Source organism: Hipposideros armiger, unplaced genomic scaffold (genome assembly GCF_001890085.2).
Source record: "Hipposideros armiger isolate ML-2016 unplaced genomic scaffold, ASM189008v1 scaffold_31, whole genome shotgun sequence".
Taxonomy (NCBI): domain Eukaryota; kingdom Metazoa; phylum Chordata; class Mammalia; order Chiroptera; family Hipposideridae; genus Hipposideros; species Hipposideros armiger.
In genome coordinates this window covers 5,486,391-5,506,323 of record NW_017731381.1, presented here as the reverse complement: position 1 = coordinate 5,506,323, position 19,933 = coordinate 5,486,391, and the positions used below count along the sequence as shown (strand labels likewise).

The 19,933-nt window shown below is 41.0% G+C and overlaps 1 protein-coding gene across 1 annotated transcript in view; it reads left to right on the top strand.

The window, feature by feature from the left end:
* The window catches only part of LOC109379906 (zinc finger protein 510-like), a 55,922-nt gene extending 44,619 nt beyond the window's left edge, over nt 1–11,303 (top strand). Inside the window, exons 8-9 of the mRNA XM_019636914.1 lie at nt 9,786–9,862; nt 11,286–11,303. Of these exons, the coding sequence (XP_019492459.1) occupies nt 9,786–9,862; nt 11,286–11,303 (95 nt within the window). The remainder of the gene's footprint in view (nt 1–9,785; nt 9,863–11,285) is intronic.
* Nucleotides 11,304–19,933: the final 8,630 nt, after the last annotated feature.

Sequence of the window (19,933 nt, the reverse complement as noted above, 5' to 3'; positions counted from 1 at the left end):
AAAAAAAAAGTCACACCTCACTCAAAGTCAGAGAATGAACACAAGAGAGAAAAGCTCTGAAGGTGGTAAATATGAGAAAGCTTCCTGTGAGAAGTCAAAACTTGCTCAACATCAGAGAATGCACTTGAGAAAAAGAACAGATGAGTGTAATGAAAGTCGGAGGGCCTTAAGTAGGACGTCACACCTCACTCAAAATCAAAGAGTTCACAAAGGAAAGAACAACTATGACAGTAATAAATGTGGTGAAAGCATCCATAAGAAAACAGACCTTACTCAACATCAGAACATGCATGCAGGAAAAAAACCCTACAAATGTAACGAATGTGGAAAGTCCTTCTTTGTGAAGTCCAACCTCACTGAACATCGGAGAACTCACACAGGAGAAAAACCATATGACTGTAAAGAATGTGGAAAAGCCTTCTGCCAGAAGTCAGCCCTCACGGTGCATCAGAGAACTCACACAGGAGAGAAACCATATAAATGTAATGAATGTGGGAAAACCTTCCGTGTGAAGTCAAACCTTACTCAACATCAAAGGACCCACACGGGAGAGAAACCCTATAAATGTAGTGAATGCTGGAGATCTTTCTGTGTGAAATCCAACCTTGTTGTGCATCAGAGAACTCATACAGGAGAGAAACCCTACAAATGTCCGGAATGTGGGAAAACTTTCTATGAAAAGTCAGCACTCACAAAACACCAGAGGATTCACACGGGGGAAAAACCCTATGAATGTAATGAATGTAGAAAAACCTTCAGCCAGAGGTCAGCCCTCACCAAACATCAAAGAAAAACACATAAGAAGAAAACTCCCATCAACACTCTTTCTGTGCAGAAGCCTGCATCTCCAAGTCAGACTCATTAAACATCAGCAAAATTTCAGGACAGAATTGCTAAGATGTCAAAAGCTGTAGGAAAGTCTTTATCAATAAGTTATAGCTCATTGGAATTAGAGGATTACTATAGGAGTGAAAACGTATGAATGCGTGAAAGCTTTCAACAAGTATTCAAAAATATTAAGGGGGAACTATGTCATTTTAAGGAATATGGATTAAAATGTTCTTGTAGAAATATTGTTTAACTGGAAGTCATATTTCAGATGTGACACCAAACTTATTACAGAAAAGGTAACAGAAAATATTTTTTAAAATAGAATGTGAAATATAGAGCTTTTGTAAAAGCATGAATAATCATTGACACAATATCATTAACGATATATGTGAAGACTCTGAGGCGTACTGGGCTATATATGGGTATATAGTATTAATACATGAGTATGCTATATAACATGAATTATGTGTATATCGGATTTGCATATGGGAACCCACCACTGTCTCTGAATCTCAACCATACATTATAAGTGAAAGTCGAACAATCATATAACCTGTGGCCCAACAACTCCACTTCTAGATACATACCCTAAAACAATAGTTCTCAACTGGACATCCTAAAAGGTATTTGAAAATGTTGGGATGGTTTGGTTGTCACTGTGACTGAGGGTGCTACAGGCATGTAGTAGATCAGAGGGCCAAAGATGCTGAACGCCCTGACATGAGTCAGTGAAAGGACAGGATGAAGAGGCTCGTCCAGAATGCCAGTAGCCCCCTCCCAGCACTATACTGTCCTAGGAAAAACTGCACATCTGTCACCACACACATTACAAGAACATTCATTGCAATGCTTTATGTAATACTTTTTAAAAAACAGAAAGCAACAAATGTCCATTCATGATAGACTAGGTAAATAAATGTTGGTATAGTGGGAATACAGTGGGAATAATATACACCAATGAAAATGAACGAACCTCAGTTGAACACATCAAGATTATTATATCTTGAAACAATAATGTTGAATAAAAAAATATAGATACCGTGTCATTGCAGTTATATAAAGTTTCAAAACAGAATTAGCAGTACATTGTTTAGGGTACATAGACAGAGGGTGCCAAAAAGAAATGTATACACATTTTAAGAAAGGAAAAAAATGTATTACGATTGTAATAATATATACTGATAACAAAGGATGAATACAAGTCATGTGTATACATTTTTTGGCACCCCCGGTATAATAAGTAAAACTACAAAGGAAAACAAGTGGATGATTAACACAAAATCTTGGATAGCCATTACATTTGTAGAAGAAGAAGGGGCTTACATTTAAGGAGAGAGAGTAAACTTCATGTTTTTAAAATGGATCGTGAGTATATAGATACTGCTTTTATTATTTTTCTTTATGCATATATTGGGTTGTCGAAAAGTCATGACGTATTTTTTCTGTTTTTCGTTGCAAAAATGTGTCATGACATTTCCGACAACCCAATATATACACATGTATCTGTTTATAAACTATTTAATTTTCAAGAAACAGGCTTGAAATAATTGTATTTGAATGTTAGCAAAAGATGTTTTGGTATAAGGATCATAGTTAAGATTTTTTTTTCTTTTTTCATTTCTTTCATTTTTTTCATTTATTTTTCTGTATCCAAAATCTCTGTAACGACTTTTCAAGTATCTATACCACTTGTCCTTTGGGCCTAGACTTTTTTTTTTTAGATTTTTTTTTATTGGGGAATTGGGGGGATGGGAACAGTGCTGGGGAATTGGGGGAAGGGGAACAGACAAGTTGCTGTCGTTTTGTTCTTCAGTCTAGTTGTGGAGGACGTTGCCTCACTGGCCCAAGTTGGCACCATCATTGTGCTCTTCCTGGGCGAGGCACATCAGTCGCCGGCTTCTGGACGGCTGCTCTTGGTGGCTGCTGGCCGCTCACGCTGGCTGCTGGCTACATACGGTAGCCCATGGCAACCCACTGCCACAGGGACTGCAACCTACGCCATCGCCTGCAACTCACGGCAGCACAGCTCCAGGTTGAGCCGTTGTCCAGCATCTTAGCTGTAGAGGGCAGTGTCACTGGCCCTCATATGTGGGATCCGAACCGGGGCCCTCTGGCGTCCCAAGCCAGCTCTTAACCATCGCACCGGTCAGCTGGCCCTCTGCTTTCTTTTGATGCATGTTTTCCTTATATCTTTTTTCTTTTACTTTTAACCTGCCTATATAATTTTATTTAAAATGAGTTTCTTATTGGCAGTGTATAGTGCAGTCATGATTATCCACATTGTCAATCTCTATCTTTTACTGGTGTATTTAGACCATTTATATTTAATGTAATTATTTGCATGTGAGAGCCTAACTGCCGTTTTGTTTCTGTTTGTTGTTACTTCTCTGTTTTCTTTTTCCTGCCTTTCTGTGGATTAGTTGAATATTTTTAGAATCCTATTTTTATTTATCAATAGTGTTTTTTAAGGTATCTCTTTGTATAGCTTTTAAAATGTTATGTTTTCATAACTGATCAAAGTCTACTAATTTAAAACTCTCAAAAAGGAAATCTCCAGGCCCAGCTGGTTTCACTGGAGGACTCATCCAAAAGTTTAAAGAACAAAACACCAATTCTACACACTTCCTTCCCAAAAAAAACCAAAAACATTTCCTAATTCATCTTATAAAGCTAGTATTCACTGATACCAAAACCAAAAAGTTTTTTAAAGTACAGTACAAAAAGAGAAAAAGACAGGCTGATATTCCTCATAAATATAGACATACCAATCCTTAACAAAATATTAGCAAATAGTATTATTTATTAACTGTGAAAAGACATGAATATGTGAAAAGAATTATATACCGTGGGGTTTACTGCAAGGATGCAAGGATGGTTCAGTATTTGAAATCAATCTATGTAATCTGTATTAGCAAACTAAAGAAGAAATTATCTTTGGTTGCTATCACATGATCATATCAGCCAATGAAGGAAAAATATTTGACCAAAGTATTTGAAATTCATGACAAAAACTCAAAAAAATAGAAATAGAAGGGAACCTCATAAAGCGCTTCTATAAAAACCTACAGCTCACACACTTTATGGGGAAAGACTGGATGCCGCCCCCCTAAGATTGGGAACAAGGCAAAGATATCCGCTCTCACCACTCGTATCCAACATAGTGCTGGAAGTTCTAAACTGCAGTAAGACAAGAAAAGGAAATAAAAACCATTCTCATCAGGAAAGAAGGAATAAAATTGTCCTTATTTGCAGGTGACATCATTCATTGTCTCAGTAGAAAATCCCGAGGAACCTACAACAAAACAAAAATCCAGAAAATCCTCCTAGAACTAATAAATGAGTTCAACAAGGTCATAGGTTACAAAGTAAACATACAAAACTCAATTGTATTTCTATATGCCAGCAGTTCACATATGGGCACCAAAATTTAAAATACAATACCATTTTAAATTGCTCAAAAATTATATAGTTAGATGTAAATCTAACAAAACATGTACAGAACTTGTATGCTGAAAACTACAAAATGCTGATTGAAGATCTAAAGACATGGATAAACATACCTTGTTCATGGATTGGAAAACAACACAGTAAAAATGTTAACTCATATTGATATGTAGGTTTGATGCAATTCCTGTCAAATTCCTGCAGCTTTCGATTCGGACAAACCTGGCTTTGAATGCCAGCTTTGCCACTTACCACCGTGTGGTTCTGACTCGGTTATTAAACCTCAAGTAACCTCAAACCCAAGCCTAGTGCTTGTCTGTAACACATGGTTGCTGGAAAAATAGCCAGCAAATGAATGGGTTGTTTAATTTACTGACGTAGTTCCCCAAACGGCCAGCAGAGGGCTCTAGTCACACATGAAAGACCACCACTTCTCTGCTCCGAAAGCCACCCGCCTTTCAAACCCACCTCTCCTGGTTTCAGTCACCCATTTTCATTAACCCACATTAATGCATAGTGCTGGGGAAACATTTTTCACAGTTATGTGTCACTATGTTTCCATCAAAGAATAAAATCCGATCGCTTTAATTATAATACCAATTTTTCCTTGCCTGCTTCAATTTTTTTCTTATGGAATGGTTATGCATTCTCAATAGGGGCAATATTGCCCCCAAGGGGGTGAAAATTGGTTCTTGGGGCCTGAAAAAAAAACTTAGATATGACCATGGTTTGTGGCCCTCAAGGGACTATAGTACATAAACAGATATACAGTATATCTGTGATATTAAATGTTTATGGGGAAGGGAACAATTAGGAAATAAATACCTAAAAAGCATCCTTGAGGAGGGAGCTGTTACTTAAAACCTGAGCTGTAGTGTTCCATTCTAATCATCCCCACACGTTTCCCTGTGCACCTTCATATTTATTCCCTCCTTCCTGTTTCCCGCCCCTCCATTCCCAAGCAACCACTGATCTGCTTTGAATCACTATAGGTTAGTTTGAATTTTTTTCTAGAGAGTGTTCTATAAATGGAATCAAACACTGCTGACATCTTTCACTCAGCATAATTATTTTGAGACTCATCCATGTTTTTGGATGTATTAATAATCCATTTCTTTTTATTGCTGAGTAGTAGTCCATTGTAAAGCTACACCATGATTTGTTCGTTTGTTCGCTTGTTCATGGGTATTTGGGTCGTGTCCAGTTTCAGGCTATCGTGAATAAAGCTGAGGTAAGTATTCATGTGTAAATCTTTGAATGGACATATGTTTTCTGTGGAGTAAATACCTAGGAGTAAAATTACTGGGTTGTATGGTAAGTGTGTGTTCCCCTTTTTAACAAAGGGGCTGGTTAAAGTTCCTTTCCCCAAGCAATGGGGCCCCTTTCCATGCCTCTGAGAGAGGCCACCAACAGTGATTCAAAAGGAGTCTTTCCTGGGGACTCCTCTTAAGTGAAACTGGATACCCACACCCCTCCTTGGGAGAATAAGGAATCGACAACCACTTCCAGCTATGCCAAGATGATTTTCTACAATCTCTCCAGAGGAGAGAAAACACACATATGCACAGGTAATCTCTAGCATGGCCCACTATACCTGCTATAGTACAAAAATGCAGAAAATGCAAAAAAATACAAAGAAGAAAATTAAAACCATCCACAGTGCTGCCATACCACCGAGGGGTAAGTATGGCTCACAGGCCACTGTGTTTTCTTCCAGTCTTTTCCCTAAACATATTATACATGGAAACATGTGACCCTGTGCCTCTTCTACACTAAGATACCTGTTTTTCACAATTTAACTTTCCTGATCAGGTGGTTGGCCACTCCTCAACAGGTCACAATCCCTCACTTCAGACCAGAGCCAGTTTTAGGATTCCAAACACTTGGAGGAGAGGCTGGCTCCTTAGAAGGACCCTGAAAGACCATGACAGATAACCACATGCTGGGGAATGGAGAACACACAAACATTTTAAGAACTGTTGGCACAGGATCCGAGTTGGCATTGATACCCAGAGACCCAAAGCATCATCATGACCTCTCTGTTAAGTTGAGGGCATGTGAGAGGCAGGAGATACACTCCTGGCCCGAGTCTGGCTTACAGCGAGCCCAACAGGCCCACTGGCCAATCCAGTGGTCACTTCTCCAGTCCCAGTTGGGAGAGACATCATATTGGTAATTGGCATGACTTCCACGTTGATCCCTTGTCCTGTATGGTATGAGTCATCGGAGTGAGGAAAGCCAGTGGAAACCTCTGAAACAGGACCCCCTGGACTTGGTCAAGAGAAAAAATAGAAATAATATCACATCCCAGGATAAATGGCAGAAACTAGTGCCACCCTTAAAAGCCTAAATGATGCTGATGTGGTAGTCCCCAACCTACCTTGTTTAATTCAAAACAAAAAGCCAGACAGACCCTGGAGGATGACAATGGACTACTGCAAACTCAGCCAAACAGTAGCCTCGATGCAGCTGCTGTGCCAGATGTGGTGTTTTTGCAAGGGTAGGTTAGCACCGTGCCGGGTGCGTGGCGTGCAGCCACTGATCTGGCTAATGTGTTCTCTTCCATCCTTATCGACAAGGGGGTCAGAAGCAGTTCCCATCCAGGTGAAATGGGCAGCGGTATACACGCAGTCTTGCCCCCAGGACTGAGTTAATTCTTCAGCCCTCTTTCGTGATAATAGTCTGAAGAGACCTGGGCTGGCTGGACACCCACAGGAATGTCATGTCGATCCTCTCTGCTGATGACATATGCTGATTAGACTGGGTGAAGTGGCTTGAACGGGGAGGCCTTCCTAAAACACAAGCTCTCCAGAGGCTGAGATAAGCTCTTCAAAGATGGAGAATCTGCCAAATAAATAACATTTTCAGGAAGCGTGCTGGAACAACCCCTCCAGAGGAAGGGGGAAGCTATTGCATCTTTCATCTCCCACCACAAAGAAAGAAGCACCCTGTTCTTTGGATTCTGGGGGCAGCATATTCCAAATCTGGGGATACGACACAGATCGTAATACTGGGTGAAAAGTAGGCACCCTCTTTGGGAGGGGCCCGGAGCAGAAAAAAGCTCTGCAGCAAGTTTAAGCTGCATTGCAAGTGGTCCCAAAACTTGGGCCTTATGACCTAGCAGGCCCTGTGGGTTAGAGATATCAGTGGTGGGAAAAGGCGCTGCTGAATGGAGTTTTTGGCAAGTCTCAGTGGGGAAACCACAACTCAGATCCCTAGGAATCTGGAGCCAGGCCATGTCATCTGCAGCAGAGAATTACACCCCTTTCAATACATAGCTCCTGGCAGGCTGCTTGGCCCGGGTATGGATGGAGCACCTGACCATGGGAGACCGAGTGACTGTAAAACCAGAACTATCCACAATGAGTTGGATTCTGTCAGATCAATCGAGTCATCAGATCGGGGGTGGGGGTGGGGGTGCAGAAGCGTGCCAGGATGGAAGTGGCACATCCAGGACTGAGCAGAGGAAGACCACATGGCCCGTGTAAGCTGCATGAGCAAGCAACACAGACTCCCATTTCATCCACCTGTCACCTCTCCCTCTGTGTATACCTATGGCTGAATGGAGCGTGTGGTGGGTCCCTCAAGACCAGTGAACAGGAGGAAGGTGCCTGAGCTGGGAATATGAAGGGGTTGCCCCATTTTGATGGTAAGTGGACATGTGCATACATCATGGCCTGCTGAGCAATGGCCTCATACTGAGAATGGCATGGTGCCCACGGAGGGCTCAGATCCCGTAGAGATGAGGGTTGGGGACACTCCACCAGGTAACCCACGGTGTCCAGCAGAGGAGTTAAGGGTGAAGGGAATCTACCATGGACAGCAGAGAGCAGAGATTTTCTGAGTGGCTGCCTCAGCTCTGCACCACCTACCTACCTACCTCTTGTTAGGCAAGGAAAAATAAATGCCCTGTGTATTTAAACCACTGTGATTCAGGTTTCTGTTACATGCAATTCTAATCGATACCATATTCCTAACAATAACATATGCTGAGGTTTTGTTCTGTAATTCTATTTAGCAGACTTTGGGTTTTAATAGGACAATTTAGCCCATGTGAGATTAGTATAAAAATGGATATACTGTATTTTATTCCTTCCATTTCAATTCAGGCTTACTATTTACTTTGTCATTTCTATCTTCTTTTTTCTTCTTTTTTGCTGCCTTGATAACATAGCCATTATCTTTTTTTCTTTTGGATTTGGGTGTTCTTTATAGAATAGTACTTTTTATTATTCAGAATAAAATGCATAATCACAATTATAGACTCTTTCATTACATGAAAAAATACCATCGATTTCTCCACAGTAAGATGACCCATTTGTAATACTTTTATACATCTCCATGTTCCCAGCCCCCAAAGAGATTTAAATGCTTTTATTCTCCACCTCCATCTGCCCCTCCCCAAATACCAGCCTGAGATCCTTCAGTGCTTATAGTCCCATATTATTATTACTCTTTCCCTCAGTATTTCTTATTTTCTCTGAAGCCTGTGGATCTTATTATATCATCATTTGCTTCCAGTGTTGCCGATGCAAAATCATTGTTTGATCCAGTGATACAGACTAGAAGGCCAAAGCCAGTTTCATTGCTTTTCTTTGTAAGTTACTTATTTTCCCTCTCTGGAAGTTGGAAAGCTTCATATTTATACTGGGAGTTCAGTCCTTTTTTCCAGGACATGGCTAAAGGTGAGTATTAAATTTTGTAAATTCAGTTTGGAATTTGGTGAACCCTTCAAATTTTCAGATCAAGTCTTTATTGAAAAAATTTCAGGGAATGGTTCCTCCATTGTTTTGTTTAATTATTGCCTGACTTCCGTTTCCTCCATTTCATGAATTGCCATTATTCCAATAATAATAATAATTCCAATATTGAATAATTCAAATTCAGAGGGTGCCAAAAAATGTATACACATTTTAAGAAAGTAAAACTGTATTAAAATTGTAATACTCAATATATACCGATAACAAAAGATGAATACAAGTCATGTTTGACTTCTGCAATTACAAGAGGTGCTCAAAGTGGTTCCCAGCAGCATCCAGACACTTTTGATTACGGCGAACTACTGCTTGAGCAACGTTGACCAAATTGTCCACTTGGATACATTTTTTGGCACCCCTGGTATAGAAATATTTGGTCACCTGCATCATTCTCTTGAACCTCTCATGATTTCCATCTCTTTGAATTTTTTATTTGTGTTTTGTTTTATTTCTCCATTTGGTATTTCAGGACAAATTTCAACAGTGACCGTCCTCTCCCTTGATTTATCTCCCTAGAGTTTTAGTCCCAACATGAGATTTTCCTTTTAGTCAGAACGTGTGTGTGTGTTAGTGAGTGTGAGTGTGAGTGTGTGTATGAGTGTGTGTGAGTGTGTGAGTGAGTGTGTGTGTGTTTGTGTGTGTGCACACTGCATTTGTAGCTCCTGAGAGGTTGTGTTCATGGTCAGTTTCTGTTCAGGTTGTCCTCTCTCTGTTTCCTGAGATGTGCCGGTTCTTTCTCTTTCTCACTTCTAGGTCCTGGCAGGCCTGTCGGTATTTTCCTTGCTGGCTCACTGAGGCACGCAGTCAGCTGCTGGGGGGTCTACAGCAGGGTCAGTTTCTCGAGTAACGGACAGCCCAGCAGTCTCTGTGCTTCTGGGTCAGCAATGCTCCAGCTGGTAAGTTGTTGGTCCCAGAAGGATGCCCTCTGCCCTCTATTCTCCTCAGCTGCCATTTTCTCAGGGAAGAGAGAATTCAGCCACTTCGTTACTTCCTCACAGTTTTATGAGTGCCAGAGCAATGAGCCCAAAGAAACCCCATGTGGACAGGTGCAGGCCCTCCCTCAGGGGGTCCTTGGATTTTCATAAGTCACGTGCTCTCAGATTTCACTGCTCTTCTCCCGACCATCACTCCCGGCCCTGGGCCCCTAGGCACTAGGCTCCCTCTGGACCTCAACACAGAAAGCTTCTCTGCCAACTCCCTTCTTCTGGGCCCCAGAGATGAATTAGATCTTGCTTTTGCCCTAAACCTCGGAAGCTGCTTGCCTCCAAAAAGGCTCAGTAGCTGGTTTTAAATTGAAGGATGCAAACAGCAAGGATGTATTCAAGCAATCATGTCCCCAGAATTCTTAGCGGAAATTTCACTATATTCCAAAATGCAGAAATTCTATAGGCCGTGTCACAGACCACAATGCAATAGAACTAGAAATCACCAACCAGAATAGCCAAACAAACAAAAACCTCATCACCAACAAAATCCCTATCGACACAAATATCCAAAATGTACTATTTTAACCACATATCAGGTTAAAGAGAAAACCAAAATAGAAATGATAAATTATTTCCAATGACTAATAATGAGAACACAAAATAGAAGAACCTATGAGATGTGACCAAAGGAAAATTCAAAGGAAGACAGACAGATTTAAATAACTGTATTAGAAAACCAAGCAAAAAGATTTACAATTAATGAAGAGGTCTGCAGTAAAAACAGCAGGTTGGACATTCAAGTTTAATTTTGCTCCCACTGAGACACCTATTAAAAAATAGAACAAAGGGATTCTGGTTTTACCTTCGTATTTTGTAAAAATTTAAATCTCCATGAAAGGCAGAAGAATGTCACAATAAACATTTCTATATGAGCCATCTAGAGTCAACAATTGTTATGACTTGGCCACATCTCCTCTATCTCTATCTCTCTATGAAAGGGAAGAAAGGCTTGGGCAGAGTGAGGAAGTGGGCTGTGGTACAGACTCAATAAAAGCATCAGCCAACTCCTTGAAGAACTTGGAAGCTCTGATGGCACTTCAGAGTTGTCCCAAGTAGGCGTTAGGGGAGCTGGGGCTGCCCAGGGGAAGGGCATGACCTTGGGTGAGGCAATTCTTTTCAGCTCAGGGGCTTCCTGAAGAATACTGACAACTGAGGACTGTATGCAGGCAGCACTGCCAGCAGCCATGGGAATATGTCCTGCACTCTTGAAGGGGGGCCCTGGGCAGAGCCCCCAGGGCCCACTACAGCCCACCTCTTTGCCATTTAGTGCCACTTCATCGTTTAAGTTCTAGGAGCGACTCCTCAGGATTCCAATGGGCATCTTCCCTGAAGGAACCTTATAAAAGGAAGATTAATAGGACACAATACAACCCCTGCACATGCAGCCGGTCTCAGGACCACGCTGATAACACTTGCCTTGTCAATGTGTTTGGGATCCAAAAATTGGCTTTGATCTGGAAACAAACAAAACAGCAGGAGTAGGGCATCCAGTTGGCTCAGTTTGTTAGAGTACAGTGCTCATAACACCAAGGTTGCTGGTTCAATTCCCACATGGGCTGGTAAGCTGTGCCCTCCACAACTAGATTGAAGACAACGACTTGGCTTGGAGCTGATGGGTCCTGGAAAAACACACTGTTCCCCAATAAAGTTAAAAAAAAATCAGGAGCAATATTCACATCAAACAAGTAGGATTTTAGATTAAAATTCCAAATTGGATAAAGAAGGACATTATTACTATGCAATTTAGCAAGAGAATGTAATGCAATTTAGGATGTATTGAGCATAAAACTTTCTGCCCAAAACAACATAGCAGGTAAAAATTAGAAAGTACAAATTATTAGAAATATAAAGAGAATCTCATGAAAACACAACTTCAGTAGAAGGCTTCAATATATCTCTTTCAAAATCAATAGCTCTGATAGGGAAAAATAGGTACATAGAAGAATTAAAAATATAATCCACAAACTCAAATAAATATTTCTTCAAATACAGAATATACATTTTTATACATACACAAGCATTTATCACAATTTATCATCTACCTGGTCATAAGGAAACTCTTCAAAAATTCAATAAACTAATTATTTCATAGACTATCTTCTATGCTCATCATTCAATAAAAAAAAGTTAATAATCTAAAAAGCTTACCAAAATATGATAACTACTTGGAAAGTCAATGTAAGAAACACAGTTTGGTAACCCTTGGATCAAAGAAAAGCAAAGTAAAATTACAAATTATCCAGAAAACAAAGAAAAGGAAACCTCTTCACTGAAAATCTTATGGGGCACAGAAAAAGCTACACTCAAAGGATATTTTAAAGCTTGAAGTAACTTCATCAATAAATGAAAAGAACTTAATAGTTGAGTATGATTCACTTTAAGCATTGCTCCATATCTGTAGCCACACCCTACACCCCACGTTTCTTCCCCACCTCTGTCACCCCCTTATTCTCTCTGTCCTCAGGCATTGCCCAGCTTCAGTGCACATGATTTGTTGGCCTTACCATGCACAGCAATTTTCTCAAACTTTAACGTGCATACAAATCAACCAGGAGTCTTGTCAAAATGCAAATTCTGATTCAGTAGGTCGGGGGTGGGGCCTAGGATTCTGCATTTCTAACAGGCTCCCAGGGGATGCCAATGTTGCTCCCCCCACCTCCTGCCCCGCCACACACACACACACACACACACTTTATGAAGCAAGGATAGACACCATCATCCAAAGCAGTCAGCCTGACAGAATGGTGGAATGGGCCATTTGGGGGGTCTTCATGCCGATGGGTTACCAAGTAAAGAAAGGAATGACTGTACTGACTCGGATAACCCACCCTGTAGCATGAGAAGCTAGGGTAGCTGATATGCAATGGCAGTAAGCGTATGTCTGGAACCCAGGAAATCACTGGGGCATCTCTTAGGTCTTCCATGCAAGTGGGTAAATTGCATCAACCACAGTTTGACAAGGGCAAGGAGCGTAAGGGCTCAGATCCCTTGAGGAGGAAGGTCTGGGTCACCCCACCAGGCAAGCAGCACAGGTCAGCGGAAGTGATGCCGAGCAGGGGAGGAAAATCTAGAAGGGTGCCAGAGGAGGAAGATAATGAATACAAATTGCTACCCTGGAAGGAGCTGCAGCTGCAGAAACTATGTTGGTTTGCTAATCCTCTTCAAATCTTTTCAGGAACCGCAACAGGCTACAACCTTAAAAGGCATCTCTCCATTTAGGAAAGAAGTGAGGGCATTTTGCTCTTATATGTGATCCAGATATCACAAGAGGGTGGAGGTGGATCTGAATGGTGCAAGGACTGGTACGTACCTCCACAGATGTCTGTGGCATCTTCCCCCCAACCCCCGTACTCACCAACCTCACACCTAAATCACTTGCCTTGATTCCCAGATGAAGGGGCTCTAGAGGGAACATCAAGCTCTTCCCTGGCCATGAAGCCAGGTCATTGCCTCTGTCATTGACTACCCTATAGACGGAGGAGCCCTAGGGTAGCACTGACAGAAAGGATGGACAACTCTATGTACTGGCTAGAATGATGGCGGAAGCTCTGGCTTCCTAGCCACAGTCTGGAGAGGCCAGGTAATACAGCCTGCGTGTGCCAGGTTACTGCCCTGTGGGGCGGACTTTGAACTGTAAGCCATGGAGGACAAGAAGGAGTGAGTGGATTGGTTCTGCTCGCATTCTTTTCCTGAGGGATGTTCCCAGACAGGGTACTTCCCACAGCCTCTGAAGGTGTACTGTGAGCCTGGGCACTTACCTGCACTAATTACAAAACTGTGGTCCTCTCAGTAACATGCCCTCTTAACTTTGGCCTCCTCCATCCCTGCCTCACTTTTCCCCCAACCTGGTGTGTCTGAGGTGGTACTTCCTCTGAAGTGTTAGCAGGTAAACTTTTTGCAATAGGCTCTGTTGTCTGGGGGGACCCAGGCTGAGACAACAACCTCCTTGAGAAACAGAAAAAGAACAAGAAAATAAGCTGGAAAAAAAAAAAGTAGGAAAAGAGAACTCATTAAGATAGGAGACCTTTGGGGCAGCCGGTTAGCTCCATTGGTTAGAACACAGTGGTCATAACACTAAGGTTGCTGGTTTGATCCCCACATGGGCCACTGAACTGCACCCTCTATAACTAGATTGAAACAACTACTTAACTTGGAGCTGTTGAGTCCTGGAAAAACACACTGTCCCCCAATTAAAAAAAAAAAAGATCTGTTAGAAATACTAGGAAAAATAAATCCCAAATCCCTTTCTTTGAGGAAAAACAAAATCCCAGTATATCAGCCGAAGTTCTATACTGGGTTCCATATTGCAATGGAAGCTGATTCTGATGATTAAGCGGAAAACAAGTTTATTATTAAAGCGATACTGAGTAGCTCACAATATTGTTATGAGGGCTGAAAAGCCAGACTCAAGGTTAATCAGTACCCCAAACCATACCCAGTGCTGCCTGGTGAAGGAACTTCCACTGCTATCACCATCCCCCCAGTGCCAGGACCTTGACCTTGAAACCACTGCTGGGACTGCCATCATCAAAGGTCATTGCCTGTGCCACCTGGGCCTACGGAAATGGAAACTCCATGGAGAACTCAAGTCCCCATGGAGCTCCCTACCCTGTCATTTCACAAAGGTCAAATACACAATCTTAATGTTGAGGGAGGCTGGGAATTTGAGTTTGATTAATTTCTCCAAATATAAAAAGGGCTATTCAAAAGATGATGGGAAGTGATGATTAAGACAGATGTCTACTTATAAGCAATAAAATAGATACACCCCTCAAGAGGCATATAAAAGAATAATGTTTAAGAAATAGTTCTGGCAAAATTGATTACCTGGAATAGGGCTGTTCAGTAGAAATATAATGCAAGCTGTGTATTTAATTAAAACTTGTTCTAGTAGCCACATTAAAAATAGTAAAACAGAAAGATGTGAAGTTAATTTTAATATTTTACTTAATCCAATTTATCCAAAATATTGTGATTTCAACATGCAATCAATATAAAAGTTTTTAGTGAAACATTTTACTTTTTTTTTACATCAAGTCTAGGAAATCCAGCATATATTTTAAACACACAACCCAGTTCAGTTCAGACCAGTCACATTTCAAGCGCTCGATAGCCACATGTGGCTAGAGGCTACTATATAGGACAGTATAGAGACCAAAGAAATAAAATCAGAACCGTAGTTCACATCATTGGAACAAAAATAAATTCCAGATGAGTTAAATACTTAAACCTGAAAAATAAAATCATTAAAATCTTAGAAGGAAACACACAACACTATACCTACCTAGCACTTGATAAGATCGTTCTATCCATCCGGTAAAGAGTTACGATCTGTATATTCTAAGAACTTTTACAAATTAGTATCAGAATAAAAACTGTCAGAAGCCGTCACTAGACTATGCAAAGAAGAACAAGCCCAAATGGCGAATAAACCTAAAAAGATGTTCAGCTTCCCTGGGAGTCAGGGAAATGCAAGTTAAGTAAGGAGATGTCACTTCACTCACACCAGCCTGGCAAATTGGAAGCGTGCTGACACCTACTACCGGCTGGGAAGGACCATCTTCGCCACATCACAGTAGTTATGACCTTGTTGGACAGCAATCTGGCAACATGTATCAAAATAAAGCAACTTCGTGTATTCTTTGACCCAGCAATCCCATGCCTGAGAACCCATCTCATAGAAATAAAAGCACCAGAATATATGGGGATGTGAATTTTCAATGTGGAGTGATCGTGGTTGCAGTAAAACCCTAAAAACAAAGTGTACTGTGCCCAAAGGTAGAGGAACGGGTGAATAAATTGTGGCACCTTTATATCATGACATGTTGTACAGCCATTCAAAAAGAATTTCTTAAAGTTCTACCGGCTGACTTGCAGGGGCCTCCATCTTCCATTTCTGCAAGATGCAGAGAAATGTACATATAAACTATGATTCCATTTTATAAGAGATAGGAAGAGAAATCTACTTAGGTACATATATATTTCCATCTTATTTTATGAGCAAAAAGAGAGATATAAAAGAATACAGTTAACTCTGCAAGCAAGGTTACCTGGGAGGAGGAGAAGCAAGTCGTACAGATAGAAAAGTGGAAAGTGGAGGGGGAAAAAAATATATGAGAATAGGAGAAAAGTGAAAGGGGGGGTGGTTAAAAGGAATAACTATTATTTCAAATAAAGACACTTTGGGGTGGCCGGTTAGCTCAGGTGGTTAGAGCGCAGTGCTCATAACACCAAGGTTGCTGGTTTGATCCCCGCATGGGCCAAGGAGCTGCGCCCTCCACAACTAGATGGAAACAACTACTTGACTTGATGCTGATGGGTCCTGGAAAAACACACTGTTTCCCAATAAAAGGTTTTGTTTCCTTTTTTAAAAAATACGCTTTATAAAGTTATCATGTGTGTTTGAAAAGGGCAAACATTTATCTCCATATAAATCTATTTAATAAAGCATGTTAATCATGGTATTCAGAGCCTCCTGGCTCCTTACTGGATTTTCTGACTACTAGTTCTGTAGATTTCTAATAGGTATATTAAGGTTTCCCACAAAGCTGTGAATTGGTTGGTTTCTCCTCTAACTCTATCAGTTTTAGTATCATGTATCTCAATCCTAGTTGAGTAGGCACATGCAAGCATAAAGCCTAAACTTATTGGTAGATTGAATGTTTTCTCAATAGATAGTTTTTGTCTTATCAAATAACACTGGCTATTTTTGCCTTGAGACCGTCTTGCCTGATGCTAAGATTGCTTGTACCACTTGCTGTCCTTTTGCTGGCATTTATTTGCCTGGTGTACCTTTTTCCATCTCAGTATTTTCCATCTTTATTACTCTGTTTTTGTTGTCTTTTATAAAACAGCATGCATTTTGACTTTTTTTTTCACTCAATTCAAGGGTCTGTCTTTTAACAGTAAATTTAATATAGTCACATTTATTATGGTTATTGCTATGTTCGCACATTTCTACCAGTTACCATGGGTTTTCTATTGGATACGCTGTTTTCATGGTGCTTTTTATCCCTGCTTTTTGGTTAGTTGATAGCATTTTATTTGTTCCCAGTTAATTTTTCTTCCAGTGAGTTGGAACATAATGTACTCCGCTCCTATTATCTTTATATTTTCGACACACATAGTTAAGCATATTCTTAATCAACACCTAGAGGTAGTTAATAGCTCTTTTTCCTACTAAATAAAATGAGAATCTTAGCATGCTTTTACTTCTCTCTCTTACCTCCTTTCCAGACTTCATACCTCTCCCTCCCCATTATCATTTCAGGTTTTAGTTAATTATTATAAGAAAAGGGATTTATTTAGACTTAGCAATAAACTTTGCTGTTATCCTTGCTTATCTGTGCTTCTTATATTGCACGTTTTCTTCCTGGACTCATGCGTTCTTGTTGGCATATGTTTTCTACACCAGTGGGTTCTCAACCAGAGGCTGTATTGCACCCCTTCGCAATGTGGGGTGTTTTGTATTGTTACAGTGACTAAAAAGGAATGTTCTGGGCATTTAATGGATGGTGGTGAAAGATACCAAGCAACCTGCAGTGAATGCACCAGTCTTACCCAATGAAGAATTATCCACCCAAAATGCCAACAGTACCCTGTTGAGAAATGCTATTCTACGTGGACTGTGAGTTGTAAACTTTTTTACTCCATTTGTGTCTTTAAAATGTCTCTATGATGCTCTCACATTTGCTTGATAGCTTGGTTGGGTAAAGAATCCTAAATTCACAAGTACTTCAACAGGCAACTTTGAAGATAGCATTCTGTTGCTTGCTAACAAAGTTGCAAATGAGAAGATTGATGTCAATCTTATTCTCATTCCATCCTGGGACATTTTTTTTTTCACTCTGGAAATATTCAGGATTTCTTTTTTATCCTTAGTGTCCTGAAATTTCATCATGATGTATTAGATGCATGTCCTTGTACATCCTTTCTATAAATTACAGGGAGTAATTCCTGTAAGTTGCAGAGGTCCTCTAAGAGTTCATGTATTTCTTAAGCTATAAAAAAATGTCTTGAATAATTGCCTTTCTTCTGGGATTCTCCTTCCTCTGTTTTCTTCCCTCATGCTGTAGCTCCCGTTAAGAAGACGGTGGAACTTTTGCATCTGTCCTTTATCTCTCTTAACACTTTGTTCACGCTTTCCATCTATTTATTCTTTTGCATTTCATTCTGGGAGAATTCCTTAGCTTGATCTTCTGGTTCACTAATTAACTCTTCAACCCATTTTGCTATTCAGCCCATCTATTGAAATTTTTATTTTTCAAAGAAGTATTTTTATTTTAAAGAGAATTATTTTCATTTCAAAAAGAATCAAGCTTATTAATTTATAGAACTTTTGGGTGCTTTTTTTTAAAAAAAAATGATGCGATCGGCTCTTTCATTTGTCAAAGATGTTAATGATACTTATTCTAGAGCCTGGTTGTTTTTACTCTCTTAACCCGAGTTCCTTATCTGTTGAACAGGAATAATAATACCTACCACTCAGTGTCACTGTGCTGATTGGCGTTAACAGACCATGAAGAGTGGCATGTAATGTACTAAATATCCATTCGATGAATAGACAAACCAAACTAATAAATGTAGACTACCTGGCACATACGTAGTAGGCACTCGTTAAGTGGAAGCATATTCCCATTATTACCATTATCTTCATATTAGTATTCGCTGAGACAATGACATTCAAGGATTTGATATTCTTGGTTTCAATACGAGAACACCAGCACCCTTCCCACCCCCGGATCCATGACATGGACTGCGTTATGACTTTGCCGACGCACGAATTTGAACTACAAGTTCCAAGGCTGGTGGGTGGGAGTGAGAATGTGCCCAGCATCTGTCTCCCAAAATGGCTGTATGCTTCTATTGAACATGGGAAGCCAGTTAACCCTCACCGCCACCCTGCAAGGCAGATGTCATTATCCCCGTTTTGTAGGATGATGATAAACTTGAAGAAATTACAAGCTCTAGTCACAAGGCCATGGTTTAGAAATCTGGGCTAGGCAGTCAGACAGTTTTCTGACTCAAGAAATGGATTCTCTGAACCTCAGTTTCTTCTTCTGTATAATGGGCCTTACGGTACCTCTTTCGTCGATTCTATTGAAATGCTACTCGTCACTCATCCTTCAATGCCAGTACGAATGGACTGTGGCCACTGCCAAGACGCAGAGCCATTCAGGCTGAACTCGCACCACATTCTACCACTTCCTCTGCCCCGCTTCTTTCACTGATGGCATCACACATTGCTGGGAAATCGGCTAATTGTGTATGCGTCTGCCCCCACCATCAGATAGGGAGCTACTTGACAGAAGTGTTAATACATGAGGCGACAATGAGACGACTTCCCAAAATCTTAGAAATAAGGCTGCCCTCTGATAGTTAAATGACTGAAAACAAACCCCCACAGGGAATGGAAACAGATATAGAATGTCACCCTAGCGGTTTTTAAGCTATCTCAGCTCCAAACCCACCTTTCCAGACCCTGCTTCGTGATGCTGGAGCTGGGGTTCTGAGAACTGCTCTGCAGCTTTGCAGCAGCCCCACCCCCAGCCTCTTCTAAAGGGGATATTCCTTTCTGCTTTCTGTGGGAGCCCTGCGAGCATCACCCTGGCATCACTTATTCACCTTGGCAGTGGCAGTTTCTTCTATCACCAGTTGGATCCAGTTCACAGTGTTTTCTACATTTGCAGATAGCCTTCGTATGCCTCTGCCCTCTGCAGACAGCAGCATGGGCTGACCGGCAGCCCCCACTCGGAGAGCTGAGTCCCAGCCTCAGAGGCCCTCCTCTGAGCTCAGAATCCCAGCACAAGCTGGCTGGTGGCCCCTCCTCAGAGGGCTGAATTTCAGGAACCTCAGGAACCGTCTCTCAGTTTTAAGGATGCCAACGTCTTTCCTTTGTTCATTCAGCCTTAGCGA